The 13,853-nt window shown below is 17.3% G+C and overlaps 2 protein-coding genes across 2 annotated transcripts in view; one reads left to right on the plus strand and one right to left on the minus strand.

Moving 5' to 3' along the window:
- The window catches only part of LOC108001803 (ATP-binding cassette sub-family G member 1), a 30,789-nt gene extending 21,741 nt beyond the window's left edge, over positions 1–9,048 (minus strand). The window contains exon 1 of the mRNA XM_062072046.1: positions 8,889–9,048. The gene's annotated coding sequence lies outside the window, so the exon portion shown is untranslated. The remainder of the gene's footprint in view (positions 1–8,888) is intronic.
- A 2,362-nt stretch (positions 9,049–11,410) lies between these two features.
- On the plus strand, positions 11,411–13,311 carry LOC108001773 (eukaryotic translation initiation factor 4E type 3). Its single transcript, XM_017062964.3, has 6 exons — positions 11,411–11,640; positions 12,292–12,412; positions 12,487–12,594; positions 12,707–12,829; positions 12,935–13,031; positions 13,117–13,311. Exons 1-6 carry the CDS (start codon positions 11,492–11,494, stop codon positions 13,149–13,151), a joined length of 633 nt encoding a protein of 210 aa, XP_016918453.1. The 5' UTR covers positions 11,411–11,491; the 3' UTR covers positions 13,152–13,311.
- Positions 13,312–13,853: the final 542 nt, after the last annotated feature.

Genomic DNA, 13,853 nt, shown 5'->3' on the forward strand with positions numbered 1-13,853 from the left:
CAATATATAAAATGTTTATAAAATGTATTCAATTATTGAATTTAAAATTAAGAATAAAATTGTAATAACAATAAATATTATACAATTGATTAATAGAATACATAATAAAATATGTAAATAAAAGTTTCTTTTAGCAAATAATAATAATTTCTTTACGTCAATCATATTATGTAAGTAAATATTCATCTCAGTGTGATTTTCCCATGGTTAACAAGATTACGAAGATATTCAAACAAATCGAATGAATATGTAAAACATTTGTAATGATATAACATTACACATGAATAATAAGAAAAATCTATATTACCAGCTACTTATCATTTAAAAATAATCGATCTCACTCATCAAACAAACATTTTTTGCTTTTCTTTATAAATTTAAAAGATCTTTATAAATATTCTTTATAAATTTAAAGATATAATATGATCGAATTTATAATTTCGATTTTATTATAATTATGCATTTTGCATTGATCATACATATAATATTAATTACAATTCTTAATATAACATAATTACATAAAAAAAAAAATATGTAAAAATCTTTTATGAAATTTTTTAGGAAAAAACTACATGAATTTATTAAAAATCGTAAATGTCATTATATATACATATAAAAAAATTTTATAAATTATATTTTAAAATTTATTTAACTCAAAATATCTGATTTTAATGAAAGTTTATATATATTCTATTTGTAGAATATATATAATAAATTGATTATTATTTTTTGTTGAGAAAAGAATGAAATCAAGTCTTAAAATTTTATTATTTCATAAAGTTCTAAATATAAGTTTGTTTGAGAATTTTTTTATAATGAAATAATGTAGCATTAAATTGTAATTCATTTTATAATTTAAAATTTTGCTAATGTAAATTTTCTTATAAGATAGTGTTCCAATATTTTCATATATTATTATATAAGCATAATACTGCGCAAATCAATCTCATCACAATAATTACCATAAAAAAAAATTTCTAAAAAAGAACTATATTCATACGAAATATAAACAAAGAAATTCGAAATTAGTAAATAAATTAATTATAATGATTAATAATGATAAATTAATTCAAACAAGACAAATTTAGAGAGAGAGAGATATTTGGATGATTCATTACTTGTAGTTATAGATAAATGTATGGCATGAATAATAATTATTATTAAGTAGCAAACAGATCAATCATACATTAAAGACATTGCTAATTATTGTTATTAATGAAAGATTATTTTATTTTTAAGAAAATAATAATTCAAAATGACAATATTGACAAGGAATAATTTTTTAAATAATATTTGCACAATCAATATCAGTATTGTATATCAGTATTATTTATTTTAATAATAATTATTTATCTGAATAACATATTGCAAATTTGAAAAAATTTTTTCCTTCAATTTTAATTGTTTTCCTTTTCTTTTTAATATGTATTTTAATTGCTATATCGATTACAAGTTCATTAGCAACAATATTAGGATATTAAATTAGATTAATTGTATTTTAATATACATATTTATTTGTTTAAAAAAATTTAATATATTTGATGTATCTTATAATGTTAATATTGCAAAATTTTATTTTGTCCCTATTCTTATATGAATAGATATATCTTATGTTCTGTTTATATACATTTCTATTTATATACATTATAAATTATGTGAATAATTATTAGTTATGGCATAGGTGTGGTATATAGTGATTTAATGATACATTTAATTTTTTATTTATTCCCTTTATTTTAATTTTTATTATAATTCATTAAATATTTATATAATTTTATAATTACAAATAATTTTTAAGAAATGATAATTTTTTTATAGGATAATTTATTAATAATTTTGATGTTTCAATAAAATATAATAAAATAATATTTAGAATAAAATAAAATAATGTTTAAATGTTTAATGCAGTATATGAGCATCAAACTTCTTGAATTATTTCAACTTTTGTTTGTTGTTTTAATAATTATTGTAATATAATGAAATCTCATTTCTATTCATCTAATTTAATTTTTTAACAATTTATATAAAATATTTTTAATATTTTAATATTTGTTTCTTTTTTATACTTTATATTTATCATGATACCATCTTTTTTAATTATTTATTTTTATCCATTATTTATCAATTTTTTAAATTTAAATTTTTAAATTTAATAATTTTTTTATAACATCTTATTTAAGAAATATAATTTAAAAATATAAATATAAATTGCAGTTAAATTATATAAAAATTATAAATATTTAAAAGTGCAAATTTTACTTTTTTTGTGTATTGATACTATATTGATATTATATTTGTTTCATATATATTTGTTCATATATATGCAATTATATTGATTAACAACTGTACATATGAATATTATAATCACATATTTAAAAATCGATGAATGCACAAAATTAGATATATTATTATAATTCTCATGATGATAGATATATTGATTCATTTATAAAATAAATGAATAATGTTATGAATAATTTTTTTTTAATTATAAATTTATTATGTTTATTATTGCATTTTATATGTTTACATATTTATTATATTTATTATATTGTAATTTATCACACATTTATAAAAATTATAAAACAAATGTTTATAAATTATAGTATTTAGTATTTAAAATACACTATTTTGAATTTATAAATAATTAAGAAATATTAATTGTTAAATAGATTATTTGAATTAAAATGTTTGTATTATTTTTAAAAATAATTTATTAAAATATGAATAATTTAACAAAATAGTTTAATGATTTAATGTATATAATATTTAATATAATATACATATATTATAGAATACTAATATATTCATGGACAGACTTTTGGAAGTCTACTCTAAAGGCTAATACAAACACAAAAATTTATAATTTCACTTATAAATAAGTTAATAATTTGATTAATATTTATGTATATCAATTTTTATGTTTATTTTAGTCTCTGGAATCGAAAATATTCCGCGAATATATTAGAAATATATAATTGAATTATATTTTATTTATATTATTATATAATTGATTAAAAAATAAACTATATAAATATACAATTATAATTATTATATATTTTAATTATTATTATATATTAAAATATAAAAAAATACAATAATATATATATAAACATATAAATAAATATATATATAATTTTATTATATAAATTTTGTATACAAAAATATCTAAGATTATTGCTATTAGTTGCAAGTTGTAACTTGAATCTAAAGTGACTTTCCACTCGAACGGACGCGTCAAGGTCTAAAAAGGATTGTATCATTATTGCTTTCATAATTCAATCATTGCAAATTTCTTTATCTCGAAGATGTCGTTGGCATATTTCCACCAATGCTGTTGTATTTTGTTTTACATATTAATTTTATAACTCACTTGAGAGTTGTTTTAGTTTTATTAACCTTACTCCTAATACTCAAATGAATTATAATTAATTACGATTAAATTTACGATAAAAGAAGTATTTTATAAAAAAAAAAATTAATTGAATATTTAAAGATAATCGTTAATAGGATTCATACGCAAAAGATCGAAGCAAATTTGAAATCACCAAAAGATAGAATAAGAAGAAGAACTATCTGATTCTACCTGATAAAGGCTTCTCTTAAAAAAGTTATGCAAATATTTATGATAATGTTTCTGTCGAAGGAATTTGATAATGGAAATTATGAAGAATTAATTCAATTTAATAGGACAAATAAAAGGACGACTTTTTCCTCTTACAAAATATTGTAAAATTTCTTTATTATAAAATCTGAAATCTGTCTTGCTAGTATCGTTTGTTTATAGCTGCTGATTCAACTTGATGCAAAAACTGGAAACAATGCCAATAGGACATTAAAGTAATGTAAGCCATAAAATATGTACTTTTAAACATTTATAACTTTTTCTTATTATTAAAACTTAATAAATATAATGATTTCTTATTAATAAAATTTTTATATTTGAATTATATTTATCAAATAATATAAGATGATGTATAAAAAAATTATAAATTTTACTGAATAATTTTAACAAAAAGAAACAATAGAATTGAATATAAAATCTCGCAATCAATTACGTAAAACTCAATTCCTTTGAAATTCTTATTTTCATATTTATATTCATTTAATTTATGAAAATACTGAGGAATTATGGAATTATGAGATATTTTTGATAGAAATTAAAGTTAAAAGATATAAAAAAAAAATTAAATATAAATATTTATATTCATATATAAATATTTACAAAATATCTTCAAATATCCATAAAAATATTTAAAAACAAATTATTTTGCTGCAGTATAAATTAGAAAATTCCAAAAATTATTATTATTATATGTATAAAAATATACTAAAAAAATAAACAATACAAAACAAATTAATTCGATACAGAATAAAATAAAAAAATAAAATATAAAGTACAGAATAGAAAATAAAAACAAAATAACAGTAAAACAATTTATCACTATTTGTCAATAATTCATTAGAAAATAATTTTGATAGTATCATAATTATAATATATGTAATTTATGTATGTACTGTGAAGAGATTATTCATGGATGGAAATATAAATACATGGAAATATAATGATCTTGAACTACATATGTATTATACTGATTCATATATATATATAAGTACTCTTATCCATGTTTATTTATCTGCAATATTTTATCGCATGGTCATATTTAGGTCATTTTGTCAGAACAAATTTTTTTCATATCAAATTTATCATTTTCTATACATAATTTTATTTTAATATCGTTATTTTAAACAATTGTCATGTTCATAAAAAAGAAATAAATGTGAATTATATATATATATATATATATTATCGTGTTTTCAATTCAAGAATTGTTTTATATTTTGTTTCCACTGATTCTAAGCTCTTTATAGATAAATACTTATTAAATAATGATATACATTTTAAGTTTCAATCGCTGTGATATATAAACAATATATATAAACAATTTATATAAATAATTGATAATAATATGTATATCATTACAGCTAATATAAATGTATATAAAGGCGAAATTCAATTGCATAATACATTTTATTATTCATTTTATTATTTCATGACTGATTTATATAAAATTTAATATATCTCCGATATATCGCATAATGACAAATATTTAATTTTTGTAATTTCTTATACAACAATGTTCATGTTATTATTATACTTGATCCAACAATTGTTCGATTCTTTCAATTTTCGAAATTGTTCTATTTAAAGAATCGTTTTAATTAAAGTTTGAAACAATTCAATAATATAATTGTTTTTAAAAATAGAAAAGTCTTTGAAATCACGTAGAAGAGATCGATTTCAATATAATTTCGTTAAGAAAATATTAATACTAATACCTTATATATAAAGTATTTCATCCATGAAACGATATTTGCGCAAAATAATGTTGCAATCATCTTAGCAATTTCCCTTCAAAAATTACAACACATCTGTTATTACAATCCTTACAATAATCATCATTTTAACATCATCGTTATTATGAATATTATATCAAATGTATATATTATAAATTTTCATATTAAGATATCAAATAAATTTGAATCAAATTCACAATATAGAAATATAAAATTTATTAAATAAAAGGATGAAATATAAAAAAAAGATTACTTTCACTTTATTTCTGAGGAAGAAAGCAAATCCTATTTCTTTTACATACATACATTTTTAGAAAGTTTCACAATGGTAGCAAACAAACATGTAAGAGAAACCTGCACAAAATTTAACTTAATTTTGAAGGTTTATAATTTTGTAATTAGTAGAGCAAATTGTGTAAGCCAGATTTATTAAATTCAAAACTTTCATAATAAAAAAAAATTAAAAGAAAAAATTAAAAAATTCTATTTTAGTATTAAAAATAACAATAGAATTTTTACTTTTTTCGATTTTAGGTAAAATTATATATATTAATTAATAATAATATCAAAAATAATTCTCCTGTTTCCAATACTTTATATATCCATCTGTTATACTTAATTAATTATTAATTAAATTCAATATGATTAATGATTAATTATTAGTTCTAGTATTAGAGTATTTATCAAGAAAAAGAGATATTATATACTATTATATGCAATAAATTACTAATATTAAAGTTAATGTTTAGAGTTTATTTGCAAGATTTTTACATCTTTAAAACAAATCGAGATAAAACATATATGGTATAAAATATTTTTATTCTATATTTTAACAAATATAATTGTATATAAGTATAATAAAATATATGATATTCATATATATAAAAATTTTGTTCTCTTTTCTAAAAAGTTGTTATAAAATTTTTTATTTGTTTAAAGAAATTTGAATTAAAATTTTAAACAAACTTAAACAAACTTTAAATAAATTTTTAATCACAAATCATGATTTTTACAAAAATTGCAATTAGTAAAGCCTATACATAGCATATGTAAATTTATATATTTTTTTTCATATTTTTTTTATGCAAATATACTAATATTTTTCACTAAATTGGAAATCATGAAAGGAACATGTATTATTAAATCCATGATAATTAATATACAATTATTATAAATTTATAAATTTATAAATTCAGATTATAATAAATTCTAATTCGTTTGTTATATGTAATTTTGTCGAATAATAAAAGAGGATCCATTACAATTCTCAAATATTCTGTGTAACATCAATTTTTTTCACAAGTAAAATAAATGCGATGCATAAATATGTATTATGTATATGTAAATATGTATATTTATGTACATAAATATAACTGATGATTTTCTATGCATCGAATATATGCATTGAATTATATATATATATATATATATATATATATATATATATATATATATATTTAATTTATACATATAGTATATAATTTAGTGAATTTAATCATTCTTGATTTTAATGATTTTTAGATTATATTGTAAAAATCGATGATTTTTTCTTTTCACAAAAATTTATTTAGTTTCTAAAATATTCCAAAAAAACTATTGTTAAATTAATTATATTAAATTTTGTTTATATATATAACTTCATTATATGTACCAGTACAATTTTCACCTTATGTTAATTATTTTTTAAAAACACATCACAAAATTTCTATAATATAATAACTAGATTAATATTAGCACTTATTTTATAACAAGTTTTTCTTTCGAAAATAAAATAAGAAATTAATTTTTAAACAATTGAAATTATAATAATCGAAATTTGACATTGACAATGATAGTGATATAGTTATCATATTTAATATATATATATATATATATATATATATATATATATATATATATATATATATAAATTTAACATTCATAAGAATAGAAAATTCTTTTCAAAAATCATTAAAAGAAATCTATAACTCTACTATTATCACGTTCTACTTATTACATTTTTTATATTATTTATTTTTTATATTATATAATTAATTTTATGTTTTAAAGCAATAATCTTAGAAAATTATATTATACATATAATGAATTCGTCTTTTCTTATCATCTGACTATAAGAATACAAGTATATATTAATAATGTCATATACTTCTAAAAATCCATATGTTTTCAATTTAACAAACAAGATATATTATATATATATTTTTTTTAATATTTTATATTAAAAAAATAATAATTTTGCAGCAAAATTAAAAATACATGTTTTGTACTATTTTGCACATTCTATCCATTGACTAAATAAAATCGAGTTTTTTATGAAAATCTTGATTTCATTTAATATTAATTTATTATTGCATGATATCTGTAATTTTTAAAACTTGAGAATTATAAGATACTATAAAAAGATTATAAAAATTAAAATTTATCATCATAAAATTAAAATTTATCATATATCAAATATCATAATTTAAAATTTTAATGAAATTAAATTTATATATATATCTAATTCATTTTTAAAAAATTTAAATTTTTTAAAAATTATTAAAATTTCTTATAAAATTTCTGAAATTAACTTCAAATATTATAATAATTATAATATATTGATAATGAAAAATCTTTATAAAAATTCGCCGTTATACGAAACATAATTATCGAAAAATTTTTCTTATTTTGATCTCAATTTAAAATTTTACTGATTTCATTCTTCGATTTTAATAATAAGTATATATTTTATAAAATCAAATTATATTTTTAATATAATCATAATATTAATCTTATCAAATATAATAAATCATTGTTTTATTTTTATCACATAATATTCTGTAATATTTAATTTATATCATAAAATCGATACATTTAATTTGAAAATCGTAACTTTGCCGGAATTAATTATGCAATTAATGAAATGCGAGCATAAAAATCACTAATATGCATTTCTAAATATCTTTTTAATCAAACTTTAAACATAATTAAATATATTCAGTTTTTTAACATTTCAAATTATAAAATTAACGAAATATTTGTGATACTTGCATCGTATAATTAATTTTTTCAATATTATTTCACAAACACATATTCTTATCAAGACAATAACATAATATGAATACATTTATTTCATCAATTATCGATGATACGCGCGCGCGCATTGATTGATCAAACCTATAAATAAAATCGTTCAAAAAATATTATCATTTAACCCGACCTTGATTACTGATAAATTTTGACAGAAACATTTTAGGCTTTATAAACAGAAAAGAAGTCAAATGAAAAATATTAAAAAAAAGAAAGAAAAAGCATCTTTATAAATAAAAGAAAAAATATATTCCTGATAATATGTTCCATTTTCAAGATGAACGATTCATGTATATATATGACAGATATATATTCGTTAATTTTTTTTATGGCTTATTGTTATATCATAATAAATAATGCTAATTAATGTAATAATGTATTGTATATTATAATGGACAACTATGTTTGTAACATTTAAACATAAATATTGATATTTGTATTATTAAAATCTGTTATTTTCTTACCTTAAGTTAATAGTTAAGAAATGGTTTGTCAAAATCTAAAATTTCGTTTGAGATGAATAATGAACGTATGATAAAAAAACATATGATAAAAAATATATATAAATTACTCGCGAAACAACCAATACGAAAGTTCGCAGAAGACTGACTTTGACGTTGTTGCGGCATAGCGTCTATCATTCGCTCTCTGTCTCTTTTTTCTATACGCAAGCGTACAAAACGGCGCGATTTACAGATTGTTGCTTGATATTCTTTATATGAATTGTAATTTTATGCAATCTGTTAATTAAATAAATTCAGATATAATATAATACACATATTTAATTTTAAATACAATTTGTTTATATAATGTGAAATAAAAATATATATATATGTATATATTAAATAAATATTAAAGAAATATATACAAAATATACAAATTAAGTTTTTAAAAAAAATGAATATAAAATAAAATAAAATTTTTAAATCATTTATTAATGAATATTTTTTAATATGTTTATTAATATATTTATTAATGTATAAATAAATATTTAACAATTTTAAACAAATTAATCAAATTATAAAAATATATAAATTAAAATATTTATAAAAATTTAGATAAATAAATAATAGAATAGAATTTATAATAAGAATAAATGAATATTAAATATTAAAAAATTCTTATATGAGATTCAAATTATATAATAAACAAAAGTTTAAATTTAATTCTCAAGATTTCCGTCACTAGAGCAGCACTATCTAAATATATATATTTTATATAAGTTACCGACTTGTCATGAGATTTAAAAACTAAAAGATATAAAAATATATATTTAGTCTGTAATAAAATTTATATGATATCAAATGATATATAAAATAAATTTAGTATTTAATTTTTTTGATTTCAATATCTTGGAAACACTAAAATTAAAACACTATTATTTTAATGTTACTCTCAACGTTATTGACTATTTTCAAATATATTTTGTACTATCGCTGTCATCAACAATACTTTGCATTAAAATATTCACATCATATTATATTTTGTGAGATCACTATTAATAAAATCGAGAATTTAATATTTTTTATATTAAAAACTAAGATACTGAGATAATTTTGAAAGAGATATATTGAATATCATATAAAATTTTAATTAGCATCCTCGTTTGAATATACGTTGAGAACATAAACAAGTTAAATAAATAATAAGATATATAGAAATAGAACAAAAATCAGTACCATTTTTAGAATGCTTTAAATGAACAAATATAAAAAAAAAGAGAAAATAATAGAAGGATATATAGAAAAAAATTAATCATTAATACTATCTTTTGAATGTCAAAAATATTTTTTTAAAAAATAAAAAATACAATAAGAATCTTAAACATAATGAATAGACATGATATGTTATATGTAAAATAGATATATATATTTTATGAATATCTTCATGTCTCATGCTCTAAAATATCAATGCCTTCTACATTTACTATATTAATATAGAAACATAAATTAGAAACAGAATAGATATGGCATTTTATGGGATTTTGTATTATGTTCAACCTAAAAAAAATGTTTCTTACGCCATCTAGCATGCTGTAATCTAACTACATATATAAAATTAAATTATTCAAAAAGTACAAAGTAAAAATTTAAACTTATATATTTCATAATTTTAAAAATTGAAATGAAAATATTATTCATCATTTTAATATGAAAAATATAATTATGCATTAAACTTATTTCTTATAAAATATAATTATATTTCTAATATTAGATATATTATAATATGATTATATATTGTATTATATATTATAATATATGTATGATTTCTTAAGTCTTTTATTTGTTTAAAATAGAATCTGAAATATTATTTATTTTTGGCCTCAATTTGTTGCTTTTATATGAGACATAAATCATTTCAGAAAATCTCTTTAAAAATTTAATCTATAATATATTAAAATAAATAAAATTATATTAAAATAAATATATTAAAAAAGTATATGTAAATGTATATGTAATATATAAATATATTATATTTGTTATTCATATAATTTATTTATAATTTAACTAATAGAGAAAGATTTAATAGTAAGATTTAACATTAATTTTCAAATAAAACTCTATTATTACTTAATAAATTATAAAGTAATTTTCAATTTCATACGTAGATACTTATAAAATTATCCAATACTGATCAATTTACAATATTGTCTAGTTTTCACTTTTTTTATCAGATATTAATTATAAATTCTATTAATTATAAGTTAATTACATTTTATTATATAAATTAATATGACACTAAAATATTATACTTTAAAACTTTAACTTAAAACTTTAGAATAGTTTTTTAAGAAATTTTTTTCAATTAAATTAATTACTATTATTATTTATATCTTAATTTTTAAAATTTTCAATAATGATTAATTCATATTATATTATTATAAATTATCTATATAAAGATCTATATAAAGATTATCTATATCTTTATATTATCTTTATATATCTTATATGTCTTATATATCTTTTCAAGATCAGAAATCATTTGTTTTATTATTGCTTTTCTTTACATTATCACATGATTTTTGACGTTATAACATAACATATACGTACATGTTGTTATTTTGAACATGGCTGCTGTGGATTGTGAGTCAAAAGACGACAATGCGACTAATTTATCAGAAACTTTAGTATTTTCGAATGAAACAGTTAAAACGATCGAAAAACATGAAACATCAGGAATACCTTTACAATCATCTTGGACATTTTGGTTAGACAAGTAAGAAGATTAATATTTTTAAAATTCTAAAAATTGTATCTATATAATCTATAATAAATTAATATTTTTTTTTACTTTCCTTCTTTCGATAAATATCACGAAATATGCAAGCAATATTTTTTTTTTAACATTGAAACTATACTATGAAACTATTAACATTATGAAAAATTTTCAAAAGAATAAAATAATGTCATTAAATAATATCAATATCATTTATTTATATAACGATATGAATTATTAACATATTATATATCAATATAAAAATCAATATAAAAATTTTGATGAAATTAAAAATTGAAAACTGTCATTTTCTAATTGTTCAGTAAATTGTATCTTATATTGTTCTTTTAAAAACTATTTTAGAGTAATTTTAAATATTTAATAATGTAAAAATCTAATTTTCTAGTTATGCTTTTATATTTTATATTTTTTGAAATTCTTAAATAAGAAAATTATTATTTTTAATTATATAATATGTATATGTGTACTCATAATTGCTTAAATCTTATATTTTTATTTTATTTAAAATAATATTTTTTGCCTTTTTGTTGTTTTATAAAAAGAAATTTGATGAAATGTAATCCTGAAAAAATTGAATCATTCTTTGCATAGTGTATATAGAAAGTTCTAAAGAGTTGGTAAAATTGACAGAGCTATTTCTGGCACAACTGTTGAAGAATATAAAGAAAATTTAACGAAGATTTATACTGTGAACACTGTACAAAGTTTTTGGGCTGTTTTCAACAATATACCAAGTGTTAGTGCTGTACAAGTAAGTATATTTTTTAATATATTTTTTATCATTAACATAAATATACAAACATATATAAATTATTTTCATGTCAGGTCAGATATAGTTATCATTTAATGAGAGATGAAAGATATCCATTATGGGAAGAACCTGTCAATCAAAATGGTGGAACATGGAGATTAAAATGCCATAAATCTGATACTGTAAATATAAAATTTTTTTATATTACATATAAAATTTCTTATATATAATATTTTTTTATATTACATATATTCTAATGATTTAAAAAAATATATATATAAACTTATAATGTAGGAAAAAATATGGAAAGAAATGGTGCTTGCAGCTATTGGAGAACAATTTGCAGAATGTGTTGCAGAAGGAGATGAAGTTTGTGGAATAACTGTGTCTATTAGAGACAGAGAAGATCTTGTTCAAGTAATAAAATATTATAAATTAAAAAAAAATATTATTAATTGATGTAGAGATATAAACTATATTATAAAACTTTCTTTCATTTTTCTTTTTATTTTTTCTTTTTAGATATGGAATACAAATGCTACCTTAGCATCAAAAGCTACAATTTTAAATAAAATTCATTCTCTCTTACCTAATGTAAACTTTTCTGAATTTTATAAATGTAAGTTTGTTAAAATTATTTTTATATATATTTTGTATATATTTATGTATATATTTTTTATTTTAAATATATTTTCATTTTATAGCTCATCAATCACATCATGCCTATGGGCGTCGTTAAGAAAAAAGTTAAAATATTATTTGATAAATATGAATTTATAAATAAAATTTAATTATAAAAATGAAGATCTATATAATTGTATAAGAAAATTTCTGTATATTTTATATATTATTATAATTATACATATAAAAGAACAATATACATTTTTAATTTGTTGATATTTAATCATTTATTAATATTAGCTACATATGTTAATCTTTTAAGAATATAAAGTAAGAATATAAAAATACAAAGTTCAGTAAAATTGTAACTTTAAATTATTAAATATATTTTTATATTTAAAAATATATTCCTATATATATATATATATAATTTAAATTGTATTATTCCATTCCAAAAAATTTTATCAATTTCATTGAAGATTTCTATTTTTTTTTTTATATTACTAAATAAGATATTGGAATGTTAATAGAATTGTAAAATAATTGTAATAATAAATTTCTTTAGATGCATATAATTTCTTTAGATATATAATATTTGTTAACACTTGTTAATTATTTATAATTTATTTGATTCGTATTCGAAAATTAGTCATATATGCACTTATTTGATTCCTTTTAAATATATTATAATAAATATTAATACAATAACATTATTAATATAATATAATTAATATTAATCAAAAATAAGAAGAATCACATATATAGCATTACAATTGAGAAAGTATATAATATTTTTAATATTTTAATATATGATGAAGAA

This window comes from Apis cerana, linkage group LG1 (genome assembly GCF_029169275.1).
Source record: "Apis cerana isolate GH-2021 linkage group LG1, AcerK_1.0, whole genome shotgun sequence".
Taxonomy (NCBI): Eukaryota; Metazoa; Arthropoda; class Insecta; order Hymenoptera; family Apidae; genus Apis; species Apis cerana.

Coding starts and splice junctions, on each gene's coding strand:
- LOC108001773 (XM_017062964.3), top strand. CDS start 11,492: ATGGCTGCTGTGGATTGTGAGTCAAAAGACGACAATGCGACTAATTTA. Junction 12,595..12,706: donor AATGCCATAAATCTGATACT/GTAAATATAAAA, acceptor CTTATAATGTAG/GAAAAAATATGGAAAGAAAT. Junction 12,830..12,934: donor ACAGAGAAGATCTTGTTCAA/GTAATAAAATAT, acceptor TTTTCTTTTTAG/ATATGGAATACAAATGCTAC.